Here is a 19,658-nt window from a genome sequence, read left to right on the forward strand (position 1 = left end):
GGCAGCGAGCGCGGAACGAGGAGCCAGCGAGCGATAACAGCGCTCGTTTGCTCCTCAACATCGCCCCATGTAATAGGGGCTTTAGATATGCATATCTATATACAACAAAGACCTTACTCAGGAATGAGAATTTACTGAATAAGATGGTGGAGCACATCCGTAGGGTAGGCTGGTATAAACAAACCGAGAAACAAAAGCTATTCAATGCAAAGTACCAATCAAATCAAAAGACATTTGAGTTGATGCTGGAAGACAGTTGGAGAGCAGGAAATCATAGGAATATAGGGATACGAGAGAAAAAGAGAAAGGAGAGAAAGCTAGGGAAAAAGGGGTTGGGGGGTCTGAAAATGGGCATGGAGTCCCTGCATATCTGTGCTGTCAATTTCCTTTTGCTATCGGCCACACATCTCCACCAAAAAAAGCACAGCATCCATGCCAACGTTGGCTTTTTTTTTTTTTAAGGGCTGCCGTCATACACAGCAGTGGAAAACTGTCACTGCCATTTTGAGCCAAAAAAATAAGTGTGAATTCAAAAGGAATGGAAAACACAAAGGAAGGACTTAAAGGACAACTCCGGCGGGACCCCTCAAAAAAAAAAAACCACAGACACACACAGACACCATACTCACCATCCCTCCGGTGACGATCGCCACTCCATTCGCCCGCCGTCCGCCTCACCGTCACCTGCCTCCGCCGTCCAGCGATGTCTCTTGCTTCCGGGTCCATGAGAGAGAAAAGGCTGCCAGTGCGCTTGCGCACCGGCAGCCTTTTCATTGGCTGGAGCTCATCACATGGCTTCCAGCAAGCTCAGCCAATCAGGGCTGAGCAAGCTGGAAGCCATGTGATGCGCTCCAGCCAATGAAAAGGCTGCTGGTGCGCATGTGCACCAGCAGCCTTTTCTCTCCCATTCACTCTCAATGAAGACGCCGAGGAGGAAGAAGACCCGGACCGCCCCCAGCTCTGACATCACCCGACACCAGAGAAGAGGACCGTGACGACCGTAATAGGTAATGTATATATTCTTTAACTTCCGGGGTGGGGGGTCGGGGGTCGGAAAGTGGGGGAAGGGGGCCAGACCGGGTATTTAACCACATTACAAAGTTATATAACTTTGTAATGTGTGTTAAATAAGCCAAAAAAAATTTTCGCCAGAGTTGTCCTTTAAAGGGGATGTGTCGTGAAGCAAAGAAGGAAGAATCTGATGTGTACCACATACATATATGTAGAGGAGAAAAAATGTGCTGTACAAACTGCAGGGCTGTACAAACCCTTTGCTGTCTGACGCACATCCCCTATTATACAGAGATTTGTAGCTGACGGACAATTATCGTTTGACATGTCAGAATTAAGCAAAATGTGATTACATGTGCAACTGCTCAACTTCTCACTCCTTTAATGGATAAAAAGACTCCATATGCCTATGTCCATGCTTATAGGGGGAGATTTATCAAACTAGTGTAAAGTAGAACTGGCTCAGTTGCCCCTAGCAACAAATCAGATTCCACCTTTTATTCCTCACAGACTCTTTGAAAAATGAAAGGTGGAATCTGATTGGTTGCCACGGGCAATTCTACTTTACAACAGTTTGCTAAATCTCCACCATAGAGTCTCATTTACTAAGATTAAGTGCGACAACCACAACACTGTTAGCGAATTGTAGTTTAACCTCTTAACCCCTTAAGGACAGAGCCTGAAATGGCCTTAAGGACAGAGACAAATTTTATGAATATGACCTGTGTCACTTTATTCATTAATAACTTCGGGGTGCTTTTACACATCCGGCTTTTACATTTCTGGTAAATTGGAGTCGATACTCATAACGAATCTTTATGAAAAAAAAACAAAACGTGAAAAAATGCATTTTTCCAACTTAGGAACTTTTCTGCTTATACAGAAAATGGTTATGCCACATAAATTATATATTAAATAGCATTAGCAACATGTCTACTTTATGTTGGCGGCATTTATTAAACTATCTTTCATTTTTTTTGACAATAGAAAGCTTAAAACATTAGCAGCAATTTTCCAAATATTCAGTAAAATTTCAAAACCAGATATTTTTAGGGACCTGTTCAGGTTTTAAGTGTATTTGAGGGGACTGTATGTTAGAAAGCCCCACAAAGCACCCCATTTCAGAAACTGCACCCCCAAAACTCTGCAAAAGCACATCCAGAAAGTTTTTTAACCCTTTATATTTGGTCATTTTTGACTGTACCACTTCAGGTTGGCAGAGGCTCTGGGGTGCCAAAACATAAACACCCCTAAAGGGACACCATTTAGAAAACTACACCCCTTAAGGAATGTAACAAGGGGTGTGGTGAGCATTTGGACCCCACAGGTGCTCCACAGATTTTCAGAACAATGTGGTGTAAAAAAGGAAAAATTAAATTTTTTTACACTAAAATGTTGTTCTAGCCTTCATTTTTCATTTTTACAAGGGGATAAAAGAAAAAAAAAACACCAAACACCAAAAAAAAAACACCAAAACACCTGATCCCCCACACTCTGCACTTCTTCTGGGGTCTCCTGTTTTCCAGTGTGGGGGACGTCACTTGGAAAATGTTGCCCTGGTGCGATACGGGGTCCTTCGTATCCAGAAGCGCTGAGTCCACTCCATGGCTGCTAAATATTAGGGCTTTATTACTGCTTCTGATATGTTCGGATAGTGCCGCAAGCTACAGTAGCTCGGGCAGCGAAGGACCGGATAAGGGGGTGCTGGTATAAAAGTTATCCCCGTACAGGTGGTAACCTTTATCCAGCAGTGGGAAGATCAGTTCCCGAACGATCTTCCCACTAACTCCGAGGATGGGGGGGGGGGCATCCGGGTGACCCTTCCTTCATACACTCTAAGGGTATGTGTACACTGCGGAATGGAGAAGGATAACCCTTTGTGCATTCTGCAGCTGGCACCCACCGGCGGACTGATGCAGGCGTGCGTCTCCGCTTGTGTCACACTCCATTCTATGCACGGGCGGACTGCGCCCTCTGTCCAAAGAATGAACGTGTTCATTCTTTGGACAGACGATGGTGTCCACACGTGCACAGGATGGAGTCTATGACACGGGTGAAGACGCACGCCTGCATCAGTCCGCCGGCGGGTGCCAGCTGCAGAATGCACAAAGGGTTATCCTTCGCCATTCCGCAGTGTGCACATACCCTAAATCTGTAAGTGTGCCCTGAGGTACTCTCACAGAGTTTGTAGAATTTCACGCCTTACCGTCATCTCTTATTGGAACGGTCCTGGCGGAAAAGACGTGTCTGGGGGGCAGCGTATGTAGTGTGGTGTAATGTAGTGTTTTTTACGGGGGTTTTTGACAGTAAGAAAAAAATATACCTACGCCAAGAAAGGAGCTGCTAAATGCCGCACTTATGTGCGGCACTTATCAGCAGACAGTGGTGGTAGGATATAGGGGGGAAAAACGCCCCTACGCCAAAAAGGAGGAGTTGCTGATCAGCGGCGCACTTAAGTGGAATGCTGATCAGCACTCAGCGGCGTTAGGGTGCACAAAAAGGGAAAAAAAAGAAAAAAAAAGAAAAAAATCTTTTTAACTCAAAGCAACTGATCAGTGAATATTATTCACTGATCAGCCGCTAGGGGGCAGTAGAGCGAAGCTGTAGAAGACTTCCGAAGCCCAAAGAGCCGAAGATCTATGAAGATTTCCACAGATTGCCGCTCCGGACGTCGGGATCAGGTGAGTATAGTGCACCTACACCACACACACCTGTTCTGCACCCCGGGACACTGTTTTGTTACAGTTTGATCGCCGTGATGGGCCGGCCGGTACTGGATGGCCTACCACGGCGATCGTGGGGTGGCATCTGCACCATCTTTCCCCACGACACCGATGGTGATTGGTGCTGTCTCGGACAGCACCAATCGCCATTGCTTTCCGGGTCACCAATGACCCAGAAAGCTGTTTTCAGCTGCTATCGGCTGATCTGTATTGATCAGCCGATAGCAGCGATCGTCGGCGAGGGGGGGGGTTAATTACCCCTCGTGCCGACGAGCAGAGATGGCCTGCTATATATTATAGCAGGCCATCTTCCCCGAACGCTGCGTGTGAACACTCAGCGATCGGGGAAACATCGGGCGTAAGTGTACGCCCGTTTGCGTTAAAGCCCACCCTGTCGGGGGCGTACACTTACGCCCGATGTCGTTAAGGACGCATGACGTACCCGTACATCATGCGTCTGCAAGAGGTGTTCAGAGCGGGCCCACGCGGCGACCCCACTCTAAACCGCCGCGATCCCGGGTGCCGCGGCTATTAGCAGGCACGGTCCGATCACCGTGCCCGCTAATCAGGTAATCAGATGCAGCTATCAAAGTTGACAGTTGCATCCGATTACCTTCTGCAGCACTTCCCTGGTGTCTAGTGGGGAGATGGCCCCCCCGAGACGTTTTTCCGGAGGAGCGATCTCCGTATACTCATTATATGCAAGGATACAGGGTCCTTGATAACACACCTAGCAGCATGCAATTGACCATTTCCGTATAGTACTAAGTGGCTAATTTGATCTGCCTCATTGTCATAGGGAGACACTAGATTATTATTTGTGGGTCTTTTTACACCAGTTTCTATTTTACACCCTTTGATAAATCTGGGCCTGTGATATAATTACTTACAGTTGCTGTGCCCCTCATTGCTTCCATTAGAAGATAAGTTGCGCCATTCTGCTTGGCAATCTGGACGCTGATCCCATCCATGATATGGCAGAGTACAGAAATATGACTATGCTTCACCCTCCACTGTGCCTGAATATGACTAAGAAAGACGCCATGGGAGGAACATGGTTACCTGCTTCGCTGTACTTGGCCATATTATGGTTGGGATCACCAGTGGCGTAGCCACCGTGGTCGCGGGGGTCGCCGCCGCGACCGGGCCCGCCACAAGGGGGGCCCGCGGGGCCCCCCGATCAATCACTCTTGTGACCGCAAGCATTGTTTTGCTTGCGGTCACAAGAGTTTGGCTCCGTCTTTCCCCGGCTGCTGCGCGGCTGCCGGGGGTGTCGCGTCTTACCCCCGGCAGCGCGCGCATCCCAGAACTCCCTGCGCGCCTTGGGCCCTGACTTCCGGTTTCCGGCGCGCAGGGAGTTCTGGGATGCGCGCGCTGCCGGGGACAGACCAGGAGGAGTGAGAATCAACGTGGGAGCGCGATGTCAGGTGAGTTAAGTTTTTTTTTTTTTTTTATCAGCCTGTACGGGTGGGGGGAAAGGAGGGGGGCCATCTATGAGGGTGGGGGGAAAGAGGGGGCCATTTATGAGGGTGGGGGGAAAGAGGGGGGCCATCTATGAGGGTGGGGGGAAAGAGGGGGGCCATCTATGAGGGTGGGGGGAAGGAGGGGGGCATCTATGAGGGTGGGGGGAAGGAGGGGCCATTTATGAGGGTGGGGGGAAAGAGGGGGGGCCATCTATGAGGGGTGGGGGGAAAGAGGGGGGCCATCTATGAGGGTGGGGGGAAGGAGGGGGCCATCTATGAGGGTGGGGGGAAGGAGGGGGCCATCTATGAGGGTGGGGGGAAAGAGGAGCAATCTATGAGGGTGGGGGGAAGGAGGGGGCCATCTATGAGGGTGGGGGGAAAGAGGGGCCATCTATGAGGGTGGGGGGAAAGAGGGGGCCATCTATGAGGGTGGTGGGGGGGGAAGGGGACCATCTATAAGGGAGGGGGGAAAGAGGGGGGCCATCTATGAGGGTGGGGGGGGGAAGGGGACCATCTATAAGGGAGGGAGGAAGGGGACCATCTATAAAGGGGGGGGAAAGGGGACCATCTATAAGGGAGGGGGGGGAAGGGGACCATCTATAAGGGAGGGGGGGAAGGGGACCATCTATAAGGGAGGGGGGGGAGGGGACCATCTATAAGGGAGGGGGGGGGGAAGGGGACCATCTATAAGGGAGGGGGGGGGAAGGGGACCATCTATAAGGGAGGGTGGGGGGAGAGGGGGCCATCTATAAGGGAGGGTGGGGGGAGAGGGGACCATCCATAAGGGAGGGTGAGGAGAGAGGGGGCCATCTATAAGGGAGGGGGTATAGGGGGCCATCTATAAGGGAGGGGGTAGAGGGGGCCATCTATAAGGGAGGGGGGTAGAGGGGGCCATCTATAAGGGAGGGGGCCATCTATTTGGGGGGGCAACATAGGGGGAGAGGGAATACACAGAGGGGGGCATATATTATTAGGAGGTCACAGAGTCAGGGCTACCCACTAAATGAGGGTGTAAAGGGGCCAATACAGATGTGCAGTGTGTAGAGAGATGGAGATGGTGTCAGAGTGTGGAGCCTAATATGTCTGTCTGGCAGATTCTGTGGATTCGTGGCTCGGAGAAGTTCTCATAACGGCCCAGGACAGATGGAGAAGATGATGAAAAGGAAAGAACTCCGATCAGAAAAGACGTCTCCTGTGAGTCACCTGATATATCTGCACTGTAATGTATATGGTGTATATAGTCTGTGTAGAGCTGGGGCCACCTCTATATGACTGGATGAGGTGATTTAGTATACTGGATTTGGTCAGTAACAATATGGTGGTGATGGTAGTGGTTGTGGTGTGGCGGTAATGTTTCCTCCCTATATACTGGTATTACTGGTAATATTGGTCTCAGTATACAGGATTTGGTCGGTAACAGTATGGCGGTAATAGGTAATATCTGTCTTGGTGTGTGTGTGTGTATATATATATATATATATATATATATACATACAGTGGTACCTTGGTTTAAGAGTAACTTCGTTTAAGAGCGTTTTGGTTTAAGAGCTCACAGTTTTTCAAAATTGTGACTTGGTTTAAGAACATTGCTTTGGTTTAAGAACTTCCTGTATTGGGTGGGAGCGCGAGTGGAGAAGGGGCATGGCCTGCATAGCGGGGTCTACAGCACTGTACTCTAAACACCTTCCAAATCATAGCAGATCCCCTTCAGGCTGGGGCTTACATCAGGGGACAGGACTGTGGGGGGGGGGGTAATCTCTCCATAGCTGTAACCCCTCTCTCCCCGGACAGAGAGTGCTGCATGTATGTGCCCACATCTGTCCTGCTCATTCCTTCATGCTCCCTGCAGTCTCTGTCAGCCCTTGTGTTTCCCATCCTCTCCATTACTGTACAGTACAGAATAATAAATATATTTGGGGTGCGGAACCAATTGTCTGCATTTACATGATTTCTTATAGGAAAATTTGCTTTGGTTTAAGAGTGGATTTGGATTACAAGCACGGTCCTGGAACGAATTATGCTCATAATCCAAGGCACCACTGTGTGTGTATATATATATATATATATATATATATATATATATATATATATATATATATATATATATATACACACACACACACACAACAATAGCATCACTTGGTCGTGAAAGGAGGGGGGGGGGGGCCCAAGTTGGCCTCTCGCACCAGGGCCCAGGAGACATTAGCTACGCCCCTGGGGATCACCATCCAGAATGCTGAAAAAAATGACTTACAAAATGTATATATAATAAAGTGGCCAAGATTTCCTGCTCCCCCTGGAGCACTGGAGGCGGGCCGACCCACCCTTAGTGGGAAGAAACTCCAGCCCCTCCATAACATGACTCCATTATAGTCAATGGAACCCTATCATGGAGGGGCTGGGGTTTCCTCCCACTAAGGTTAGTCGGTCCCCCTCCAGGGCTTCAGCCTGGGCCTGGTGGTACAGTCACTTTAAAATACGCTGTGCTCTGTATACAATTCTGCACAGCCTAGAGCTTTCCAATATCCTTTATAAGCTATAATGTGATGGCAAACACTCTATAATCAAGCTTTATTCGTTATGTATTACTTAAGTCCTCACAGTCCACACTACGTAGGTCCTTCAGTCCGCACTAAATAACTAGGTCATGCTCTGATGATCTATTCCCTTTAAGCTGGTCATAAACATAAGCTCTGGTACTGATTGTCCACAAAGAGAACAAAGCATTTGGCGCATCGAAATCTAATGTGGGATTTTCATCCAAGACACATTCACACCACAATTTTTCCTTACGCAGTAAATATACATAGGGAAACCATAAAAAAAGCTGTATACTGCAGTGTACCTGTGGGGTAGTCAAAGCTTCAACAGGCCAAACTAATGGTGCGTTTACACAGAGATTTATCTGACAGATTTTTGAAGCCAAAGCCACGAATGGACTATTAACAGGGAACAGGTCATTCCTGGCTTTGGCTTCCAAAATCTGTCAGATAAATCTCTCTGTGTAAACGCACCACTAGTCTACCTTTTATGCTGGGTTTACACGTAGCGATAATTTGCCCGATCGTACGATGAACGATTTCGAAGTAACCATTTTTTTTTTTATAACAATCAGCGTTTAGACGGAACGATATATTGTGCGGAAAAATCGTCTTGCGATCGCTTAAGCCTATCTCACACATAGGTTAACCCATAGCTGCACCAGGACGTTATTGAACGTCCTCGTGCCGCTATGGGAGTTCAGAGGGGGGTCGCCTCTGAACTGCCGCGATCCCGGGTGCCGCATGTAGCCCGGGATCGCGGCTATTAGCGGGCACGGTCCGATCGCCGTGCCCGCTAATTAAGTACTTAGAAGCAGCTGTCAAAGTTGACAGCTGCTTCTAAATACTTGCTGATATGCATCCCTGGTGGTCTAGTGGGGGGATCGCCCCCCTGCGGCGCGATTGCGGGGGGGCGATCCCCGCATCCATCCCGGGCCGGGGTCTGCTCCGTAATGGCGCTGATCCCGGCTCGGCATTCTATTGCTTTTGGCTGCAGCAGCCAAAAGTAATAGAACACCGATCTCATGGATTCATGCAGTATAACTATACTGCATGGATCTCTATGAGAGATCAGAGTGCATATACTAGAAGTCCCCCAGGGGGGCTTCTAGTATATGTGTAAAGTAAAAGAAAAATGTATTTTTAATAACACAAAATCCCCTCCCCTAATAAAAGTCTGAATCACCCCCCTTTCCCCATTTTATAAATAAAAATAAATAAATAAATTAATAAACAAACATGTTTGCTATCGCCGCGTGCGTAATCGCCCGAACTATTAATTAATCACATTCCTGACCTCACACGGTAAACGGCGTCAGCGCAAAAAAATCCCAAAGTGCAAAATTGCGCATTTTTGGTCGCATCAAATCCAGAATAATTGTAATAAAAAGCGATCAAAAAGTCACATATGCGCAATCAAGATACCGATAGAAAGATCACATCATGGCGCAAAAAATGACACCTCACACAGACCCATAGACCAAAGGATAAAAGCGCTATAAGCCTGGGAATGGAGCGATTTTAAGGAACATATATTTTCTTTAAAAGGTTTTAATTTTTTACAAGCCATCAAATCAAATAAAAGTTATACATGTTACATATCGTTGTAATCGTAACAACTTAAGGAACATATATAACGAGTCAGTTTTACCCCAGGGCGAACATAGTAAAAACAACCCCCCCCCCCCCCCCCCCCAAATTAAAAAAAAAAAAAAACATTTTTTTTTCAATTTCACCACACATATAATTTTTTTCTGGTTTCCCGACACATTTTAGGCAAAAATTACATCTGCCATAGCAAAGTACAATTAGTTGCGCAAAAAATAAGGGCTCATTTGGGTCTCTAGGTGGAAAAATGCAGGCGCTATGGCCTTATATACACGAGGAGGGAAAAACGAAAACGCAAAAATGAAAACTGTCCCCTAAGGGTTAAATCAGTGAACGACTGTTTACACGGAACGATCTGCGATTTTTTTGCGAACGACCAACGACGATTTGAGAACATGTTCAAAGATCAAAATGAACGATTTCTCGCTCGTCGCTTGATCGTTCACACGATAATCGTTCCGTGTAAACGCAGCATTAGTCTACTACATTTGGTCTGTTTTAGGTCAGTCTTTGTATTTTACTTGCAGGAAACAAAGGTGTAGTCTCCCTTGCTCTTCGATCCCAAACATAAAGGTTATGTTGCTGTAAAACATTCCCAATGTAGTCACAGGTGGTAACTCCCAGGACTCTGCCACCTTGTATGCAGGGCCGCTTTAACCAGAGGGCACATGGTGCAGGTGCACCGGGCCCACTGGTTAAAGGGGCCCACCCTGAGCAGGGACGGCCTTTGCTCTGTGCGACCATTGCGGTCGCACAGGGCTCCGGCCACCAGCCTGCCAAGGGGGCGCCATCGGGATGGGTAAGTTACCCATCCATGGCGCCCCCTGCAGGGCCCCCCCGCCTGCTGCTGCGCTCTGCACTATAGCTATGAGCGCTCGTAACAAGCGCTCACAGGTACAGGCGGCAGCAGCGGCACTGACAGGTCGGGAGCTATTGGCTCCCTCCCTGTCAGTCATCGCTGTGGCCGCAGGCAGTGCTTTACCTGCGGTCACTCTTCCGCAGTGGTATAGCTGAGTGACGTCACTCAGCGCCGACACCGCGAGAGGGGAGAGCGGCCTCTTGTGACCGCAGGCAAAGCACTGCCTGCGGCCACAGGGGTGGGGTGATGAGAAGAGGAACGCGCGGACCCAGGTGAGTATAAAGTGTTTGTTTTTTTATTTGCTATAATGGGAGGGGGGAGCACAAAGGGGGGCTATATAACGGGGGGCAGCACACAGCGGGGGGCTATACTACTAGAGGGAACTATATACTACTGGGGGTGCATAGGGGGTATATATAACTTGGGGAGTGCACAGGGGGGCTATATACTACTGGGGGGTGCACAGTGGGTTATATATAACTGGGGGAGTGCACAGGGGGGTATATATAACTGGGGGAGCGCACAGGGGGTATATATATAACTGGGGGAGCGCACAGTGGGTATATATATAACTGGGAAGCGCACGGGGGGTATATATATAACTGGGGGAGCGCACAGTGGGTATATATATATAACTGGGGAGCGCACGGGGGGTATATATATAACTGGGGGAGCGCACAGTGGGTATATATATAACTGGGGGAGCGCACGGGGGTATATATAACGGGGAGCGCACGGGGGGTATATATAACTGGGGGAGTGCACAGAGGGGTATATATAACAGGGAGCACAGAGGGGGGCTATATACTACTGGGGGGTGCACAGGGGGGTATATATAACAGGGGGCGCACAGGGGGTATATATATAACTGGGGGAGCGCACGGGGGGTATATATAACTGGGGGAGTGCAGAGGGGGGCTATACACAACTGGGGCGCACAGGGGATATATATACAACTGGGCGGTGTACAGGGGTATATATAACTGGGGGGCGCACGGGGGTATATATAACTGGGGGGCGCACGGGGGTATATATAACTGGGGGCACGCAGGGGGTATATATAACTGGGGGCGCACAGGGGGTATATAACTGGTATATATAACGGGGAGCGCACATAGGGGCTATATACTACTCGGGGGCGCACAGGGGATATATATATATAACTGGGGGATGCACAGGGGTTATATATAACTGGGAAAGCGTACTGGGGGGAGCACAGGGGATATATATACTACTGGGGGGGGGTGCACAGGGGGACTATATACTACTGGGGGGAGCACAGGGGATATATATACTACTGGAGGGTGCACAGGGGGGTATATATACTACTGGGGAATGCACAGGGGGACTATATACTACTGGGGGAGCACAGGGGATATACATACTACTGTGGGTGCACAGGGGGAGTATATACTACTGGGGGAGCACAGGGGATATATATACTACTGGGGGCTGCACGGGGGGTATATATAACTGGGGGAGCACAGAGGGGGCTATATACTACTTGGGGCAGCACCTAGTGGTCTATAGTACTGGAGGAAGCACACAAGGGGTCTATATACTAGGGGCAGCACAATGGGGTCTATATACTACTGGGGGGTGCACAGGGGGTATATATACTACTGGGAGCAGCACCTATTGATCTATAGTACTGGGGGCAGCACACAGGTGTCTATATACTACTGGGGGCAGCACACAGCTGTGGGGGAGCACAGAGGGGTGTAACTACTATATATGGGTACATAGGGGGTAACAACTGTATAGGGGTACATAGGGGAGTAACTACTGTATAGGGGTACAGGGGACCTTACTACTGTATGTGTTGGAGCCTAAAATGTTTCTCTGGCAGATTCTGGAGAGAAGATTCACAGCCAGGAGAAGACTTCATGGTGGCCCAGGCTGGATGGAGTGAAAGAAAAGGGGACAGACTCTGATCCGAGAAGACGCCCCCTGTGAGTAAATGGATGTAACTGTTATAGGGCTGTAGTGATAGTGGTCATGGTGTGGCGGTATTATGTAATGCTATCATTGGTGATATCGTTATGAGGTAACTACCATATGTATTGGGGCTCTTAATACAGTGTGGGGACATTTTCAGGGGATCATACTCTGTGTGGAGCTCCGATTCTGATAACGCTGGGTTGGGGGGGGGGGGCCCACTCTTGAGGCCTGTGCACTGGGCCCACCAATGTATTAAAACGGCCCTGCTTGTATGTTGGAATACCATGACCTATACCCATGGCATACAGGCAAAACCCACAGAAGCTGCACCAGCATACACTGCAGACTGTGAGGTGGGGCATATGGCCACCACACAGCCAGGTACTGAGGTCTTCCCTAGCATAACCCTGATGAACAGGTGCTATACAGGGAGATACCCTTTATACCCCCACTACAGTACCATGCTTTATGTTCAGGGTAGGTTATAGCATTGAATACAGTTACACCCCATCTCCCCCACTTGAGTGTCTGTAACACAGGCTCAGGTCCCTGTACCACATGGCTTATCCCCCGTTGTGGCATGGGGAGGCTTGGTTACCACTGGTTACTAGATAGCTGTATAACGTCTTGCTAAGTTAACCTGCTGTGACCACCAATACACTGTGCACTGAGCAGAAAGGCTTTGAACTCGCCACCATAACAACAAAGTGGCTTAGAAACAACGTCAAACAAAGTAACCGACCGTCTAGCCGGTGAAGTAACATGGCCGACGTTACCAGACCGCTCGGGATCGACATCTATTACTGCACTTTTGGCACCCCCTCCACGCCCGCCAAAGCCCTGCCCACTGTCTCGTCGCCAGCCAATACGGACACGACTATGCTGCGCCCAGCCAATCGTCTCAGCGTATCTCCACTATGTGGGCGGGCCTGGGGTATGTCGTATTTCAAAGAAGCAGTTATATAGCCAACGGTAGAGGCCGTTCAAAGAAGCCATTTTGTTTCCCGTTTGGTATTGGAGCGCCCTGCGTTAAAGCAGGCGGCCAGAAGGGGGGCGCTTCTTAAACCTTTGGCAGCCGCTAAGTTTTTTTTTTTTTCTTCCTCGCACGGCGATAGATTTAACTCCTTGCCTGCCCGAGCCGGGGACAGACAAAGGCGGCGGGAGTCATGGAAGACGAGAAAGTTGTGTACTCCCGGTCGCAGCTGCTGTTCGCGGGCACGAAACCGCTGGAAGACGCCTTGGAGATCTTCGTGCCGGAGTCGAAGCATTTCATGAGCTCGGACACGGAGCTGTGGAACTTCCTGTGCAGCCTGAAGCGGGACTTCTCCCCGGTCATCCTCCGCAGCAAGGACGTGTACGGCTACTCTTCGTGCCGCTCCGTGGTGCCGGACCCCAGCCAGCTCTCCCACAAGAAAGCCAAAGAGCCGCAGCCGTCCGCCGCCCAGCCCAAGAAGCCGCCGGTGAAGAGAAAGCGGAGAGGCATGAGGCTGAGCTGCAGGAAGCGCCGGCGGGGCAAGACCGCTGCCAGCGACGAGTCCGGGGCCAGCAGCAGCGGCTGCAGCAGTCCGACCCCCTCCGAGATCCCGGGGCTGCTGGGCAGGTCGCTGGAGGACATCTGGAAGGCGGCAGCCCCCAAGCTCACCAGCTTCCCCACCATCCGGGTCAGGGACGTGTCGTGCCAGGCGAAGGCGGCCGCTGCCTGCCGGAGGGCGCAGGAGATCCTGCAGGTCAACCTCCAGCCCGTGGTCCGGATCCGCCGCTTCCCGCTCGTGTCGCCCTGGTCGTCCTGAGCCGGCCCGCCCGGGCTCCTGTGCACTTTCTCCGCTGGCTCCGTCTGTTTACACGTCTCCGGGATCGGCCGTCTCCGGCTGCTGCACTTTACTGTACAGATCTACTACTAAAAGAGCGGGATCTCCCGCCGGATAGGAGAGGCGATCCCGGGACGCGATCCTCGTGGACTAGTTGCAATATGGGGGGCAGAAGTCACATCCTTCTTGGAGTGTCTGGAGCATGGCCGGGAGGACTGTGGCAGCCCGCCTGCTTCCCTCAGCGCCCGGGGCCAGCAGGGTGACCTGTATGCAAAGACTGGAGGACCAATTGTGGTGGCAACTACCTCAGTCCCCGGAGCTCCCCTCTCCCCTATCCAAAGACTCCTTTAGTAGCTTCTCACTTTACCTTTCTACTTCGTTTCTTTTGTGCCAAGTATTCTGAGTGGATGGCGCTGAGCCTGGCAGGCTGGATGCCCATTTATGCAAAATCTGATTTATTTTTTTTAATTATTATTTTTTTTTTTAATTGTCAAGGGAATTGTTAGAAGGTTGCAAGTGTCTGGTTCCTGTGGTCACTTGTGTGCGCCAAGCCTCATGAACAAACTAGCGCTAGTGGCTTTCTCTAGGTGTTAGTCAGGCTTTTCGTACAATCTCCAGTCTTGTTTTGCGTGGAGCGGGCATTGGATAGCTGTAGACTTCTGTGGTCATGTAACTTTAGTGGCATTGGGGCCAGACACCGTATTCTTACATTTTGTAGAAAACCAACTTCTGAGGAAGGATATTTATTCCCTTATTTTTGATGTGACTGGTGCTCACAGGTACTCTAGTTGGTGCCACCTATACCAGATGTATGTGCCTTTCTGCCAATTCACCTGTCGGCTTCCAGAGGTGGGTGGCACAGGAGGTGTATGACTGTTACTGGTGCTATCTTGACTCATCTCTTCTGGAATTCTTCTACAGTTTTGTTTCTACTTTGTAATAAAAGCGGACTGCATGTTTTGTATGAATTGGACTTGGTCTGAACCTGTGACACCTTCTAGACTTTTTTTGCCTACAGTCCTGTGCCACAAAGAACCATATGTGTAACATCTAGTGTAGTCCAATAAAACAGCTGCCTAGAAGACTGGTAACATTCCTACTTTCATTTTTCTATTGCTGGTTAAAAAAAATACAGGGGTTGGTTTCAGAAGAGGCCTAGAGCCTTTGAGCTACAAAATATTTTGTGATATTTAACAATTTAAAGGGGGTTGCTCACAAAGCCGGAACATGTCAAGCCTGTTTTTGATAAGTGGATGTGGTCTGAGCTGCGGTGGATGTCCTATGCATTGTGTCCAATGTAATTTACATAATGCCCATTCATGCTAATGGTAGGTAGGCAAATTGTGTTAGGCAGCTATCTTGGGTTTCTTTAGCTTTCTGACAATCTGCGGTTGCCATTAACAGGCTGAAGGTTGCTGGGGATGCCCTATTCAGGCTTTGATGGCAAATACCTTTTATCAACTTGGTGATAGTTGCAGTCCACAAGAGTACACACGGTTTCATTCTCCTTAGTTTGTGGTCAGCAGCTGAATATTGAGCTTAGGGGTAAGTTACCACGTTGCAGCTACCACATCTGGACAAAGCCACACCCACTTGCAGAAGCTAATCAGCACAAGATGGCTGTTAAGGGTGGGTTCACACTGTATCCACAGCAGATTTCACGCTGTGAATTGGCAGCGAAATCCCATGCGGATACCTTCCCTGTCAGTTTCAATGTGATTACATACTCTCAGCAGGATTGTCATTCTGCTGCAGGTATGTAAAAGTGGGCCCCCTTAACCCCCGCCACGAGAAACATACTGTACCTGATCCACGATCCGGCTGCATCTGTGGCTCTTGGTGCCTGTAGGGTCCCATGCAGCCAATCAGTGCACTGCCCCACCGCAGTCACTGATTGGCTGGGTGGGACCTCCGGGACCCACAGCTGCAGCCGGAGTGTGGATCAGGCAAAGTATGTTTCTGGGGCCGGCATTTACATACTCACAGCGGGGAAGGTATCCGTAGAAAATTTCGCTGCTAACTCAGAGTGAAATCCACTGTGAATATGGTACACGAAGTCACCCTAAGGGTACAAAAACACACAGGGCTCGCTGTGAGTATGTAAGGAGACCACCCTGTTAACCCTCCCGCCCCCGCGGGACAGGGCATATACTGTACCTGCTCTACGCTCCGGCTTGCTTCGGGGGTTCCCGGTTGGATATTCCACTCAGCCAATCAGTGCACTGTCCCACCGCATCCGCTGCGGATCCGCCCTGTGTGTTTGTACCCTAAGGGTAGCTTCACACGTACCGTATCGCTGCGTATTTATCGCTGCGGGTTTGGTGCGATTTTTTTACATGCGAGTTTTGATTTTCACTTGAAAATAATGTAAAAATCAAAACTCGCATGTAAAAATCGCACCAAATACGCAGCGATATGGTACGTGTGAAGGCACCCTAAAACAGTTTTACTGGCCACCACATGCATGCAGTAGCTGCTCTGTGGGACCATACTTTTAAAGTGATACTTTTCTCTTAAGTTTTCCCTTGTGCTTTTATTATTGTTTGACAAGTCATTTAGGCGGGACTTGCCATCCCTTGGACCCTCTCTTTCGCCACCTCGGCCCACTGCTGTTATCCACACTTCCACTGTGAAGAGGTAGGGAGAGCAGGGGTTAAACAAATGCTAAGCCCTGCCTTAGTGACATTGTCCAACAATGTTAAAAGCACAAAAGAAAAATACAGTGACTGTATCACTGTAACCCCCCCCCCCCCCCCCCTTTTTCTTTAAAATAAAGTTGTTTTAAACCCAGTATAAGGTGTATGAGGATCTCCTGACTCTACACTAACAGGGATAACTGTTGGCTGCCAGCAATTGACACCGGAGGACTATATTAAGGCCTCATCCACCTATGAGTTTTTCTCCAGGATCAGTGAGAAACCATCATTGTGGCATCAGTTTTTGTTGATCTACCAAAGCAGATAGGGGGGGGGGGACAAAAGGCCACAGGGTGGAGCCTGCCTATGACTTGCTAGACAATTATTCAATACAAAAATAATTGTGCCCGCCGAAAACAGACCCATTGCCTTCTATTGGGGCTTCTGTTCCGCCAAAACAGACTGTTTAAGTGCAGGTCACATTTTTTTTTTTTTTTTCCTGGAATAGATCGGTAGTCAAAGTGTAGATGACCTCATTGAAATAAACAGGTCCTTTTTCTGTCCCTGAATCCGGATCCTGATTCTCAGACATAAAAAACTGATGTGTAGATGAGGCATAAGAATTATGTTGGACTGAAGCTATCATTCCTTTGGGCTGGCTTCACAACTAATATTTTGATCAGTGTTTTTTTTTTTTGTTTTTTTTATCAAATATATAAAAAAGGGTCGATCTGGGGTTTATAGGTATCAGTGTGCCTGTATATTGTCTTGGTACCTAAATTATTATTAAATTTTTTTTTTATATCAGGTCAGCACCGACACGTAGATCATGGTGGTGCGGTCCATTTTTCAAATCACTACCTGGTTCCCATAATCTGTGCCAGTTTTATGATATGCAAATGGAGCCGCTCTATGCACTGGAGAGGGGGGCCCTGCTTCCCAATACACAGAGATCCCCTTAGTGATTCACCACCTTCAAAATAGTCTGGCTGCATCGCCAACAGGAAGGGATATATTTGTACTGGTAATGCAGGGGCCCCTCTAGTGCGTAGAGTGGCATTATTTGCATGTCATGGAATTGGCACAGATTGCGGGAATTGGGCGCCAATTTAAAAGATCGACTGTGCCACTGGGACCTACATGCTAGCTAGGTGATGTAAAAATATTTTAGGTAGCAAAGTGGTTCATTGACTTTAACCCCTTCAAGACAGAGCCCTTTGATGCACTAAAGTCTGGGTCAAATTAATGCTATGTTCCTTCCCGCCTTCTAAGAGCCATAGTGCTTTTATTTTTCCACCTACAGGGCTGGTTGGGGAGTAATTTTTTGCGCCATGATCTCTAGTTTTTATTAATATCATATTGGTGCAACAGAAAATTTTTGATTGCTTTTCAATTTTTTTTGTGATTATATAATTTAATAAAGTCAGCAATCATGGTACGTTTTTTTTTTTCGTTTACGCTGTTCACTGTACGGGAACAATAATGTTATATTTTAATTGGACAATTTTGCATGCTACGATATGTCATATGTTTATTTTTATAATGAGTAAGGGGGTCTTTTAAACTTTTATTTTTTACACTTTTTTTATCACTAAAAGATGCAATCATTAGATTGCATATATTGATCTATGCTATGCCATAGCATAGATTAGGGTTATTAGCGATCTATATATAGAGCCTGCCTGAGAGCAGACTATACATGGATCGACAAACCGACAGGATGGAGGTAAGGAGCTATGCGATCGATCACTGAGTACCTTAAACGCTGTGATCGCTGTAGATCACGGCGTTAAAGGGGTTGATGAGTCAGCTGCGGGATCGGACTCACTGCAGCACTCCCGCTCATGTCAATAACTCTGTCAGGCAGGAACGTATATATACATTCCTACTGCAGGGGGTATGTTCAGTAGGAACGTATATATACAGATTGCTGACGTGAAGGGTTAAAGAGGACCTAGAGACAACGCCCCCAAGTTACTAACTTCAGGTGTTGGACTTGATTAGAGTCAGGGTATATGAATGTTTTACATTGAGGGGCATGTATGTCTAAAACCCTATGACTGTATAATCACATCCATTCCCCTGAAATGGATCCATTTTATAACAAATTGTAGTAAAATTGTTCAGTGTACAGTATTAGAAAGTATACTCACATTACTGCCAGCAGCTCCCTGCGTACCTCATAGAGCTAAAATCAGACTCCCCTCCTCCAGGCTGTGCTGCAAAAGACTGTCAAAATTGCAGATTTTTTTAATCACATATATCATATATATATATATTTATATTATCATATATATTATTTGGTATACGAATATTTGGTATATTTGTTTTCAATAAAAAGTACTGATCATGGTGCAAAAAATAATTTGCCCTTGCACAACCCCATAGACAAAATAAAATAAAAATGTTAAACAAACACACACCAGATCAATCCCTTGCCGGTCATTTTAAATGAAAATACATAATATGTAAGTGACAGCCCCCTTAACCCCCTGCTGGCTAGAGTATACTTACCTGCTCTACATTTCGGCTTGCTTCGGGGGCTCCCAGTGTCTGGACATCTCACTCAGCCAATCAGTGGCTGTGGTGGGGCAGCACACTGATTGGCTGAACGGACGTCCAGGGGGAAACCCTGGAAGCAAGCCGGAGTGTGTAGCAGGTAATGTATGCACCGGCCGTTGGGGGGGGGGGTTAAGTGGGCTGTTACATACGCTACGAGTATGTATTCTCATTGAAAAAGACTGTCAAGGAATCCGCAGCAGATCTGGCATGTGTGTTTCTACCCTAAGGGTGGGTTCAGACTACGAAATTCTCGCGGATAAATTCCGTGGAATTCCGTCGCCTGTACGCGCTCATGGCCGCACGCCTTTCCGATGGCTCCATAGACACTTCTATGGGCTGGCTGATTCCACATTCCGCCGAAAGAATTGTCACGTCAATTCTTTCGGCGGAATGAGCCGGCGGAAAGGCGTGTGTGCAGGCGACGGAATTCCACGGAATTTATCTCCAAGAATTCCGTGGTCTGAACCCGCCCTAAGAGTATGTTTGCACACGTTGGAGTTATATTGT

General features: G+C 48.4%; 2 protein-coding genes across 2 annotated transcripts in view; one reads left to right on the forward strand and one right to left on the reverse strand.

Annotated features, from left to right (window-relative positions):
* PIK3CG (phosphatidylinositol-4,5-bisphosphate 3-kinase catalytic subunit gamma) overlaps window positions 1-12,966 on the reverse strand; it is a 79,441-nt gene extending 66,475 nt beyond the window's left edge. Inside the window, exon 1 of the mRNA XM_069977551.1 lies at window positions 12,888-12,966. The gene's annotated coding sequence lies outside the window, so the exon portion shown is untranslated. The remainder of the gene's footprint in view (window positions 1-12,887) is intronic.
* Window positions 12,967-13,097: 131 nt separating this feature from the next.
* On the forward strand, window positions 13,098-14,415 carry CCDC71L (coiled-coil domain containing 71 like). Its single transcript, XM_069977576.1, has one exon. The coding sequence runs from the start codon at window positions 13,312-13,314 to the stop codon at window positions 13,933-13,935; it is 624 nt and encodes a 207-aa protein (XP_069833677.1). The 5' UTR covers window positions 13,098-13,311; the 3' UTR covers window positions 13,936-14,415.
* The last annotated feature ends 5,243 nt before the right edge of the window (window positions 14,416-19,658 follow it).

This window comes from Dendropsophus ebraccatus, chromosome 1 (genome assembly GCF_027789765.1).
Source record: "Dendropsophus ebraccatus isolate aDenEbr1 chromosome 1, aDenEbr1.pat, whole genome shotgun sequence".
Taxonomy (NCBI): Eukaryota; Metazoa; Chordata; class Amphibia; order Anura; family Hylidae; genus Dendropsophus; species Dendropsophus ebraccatus.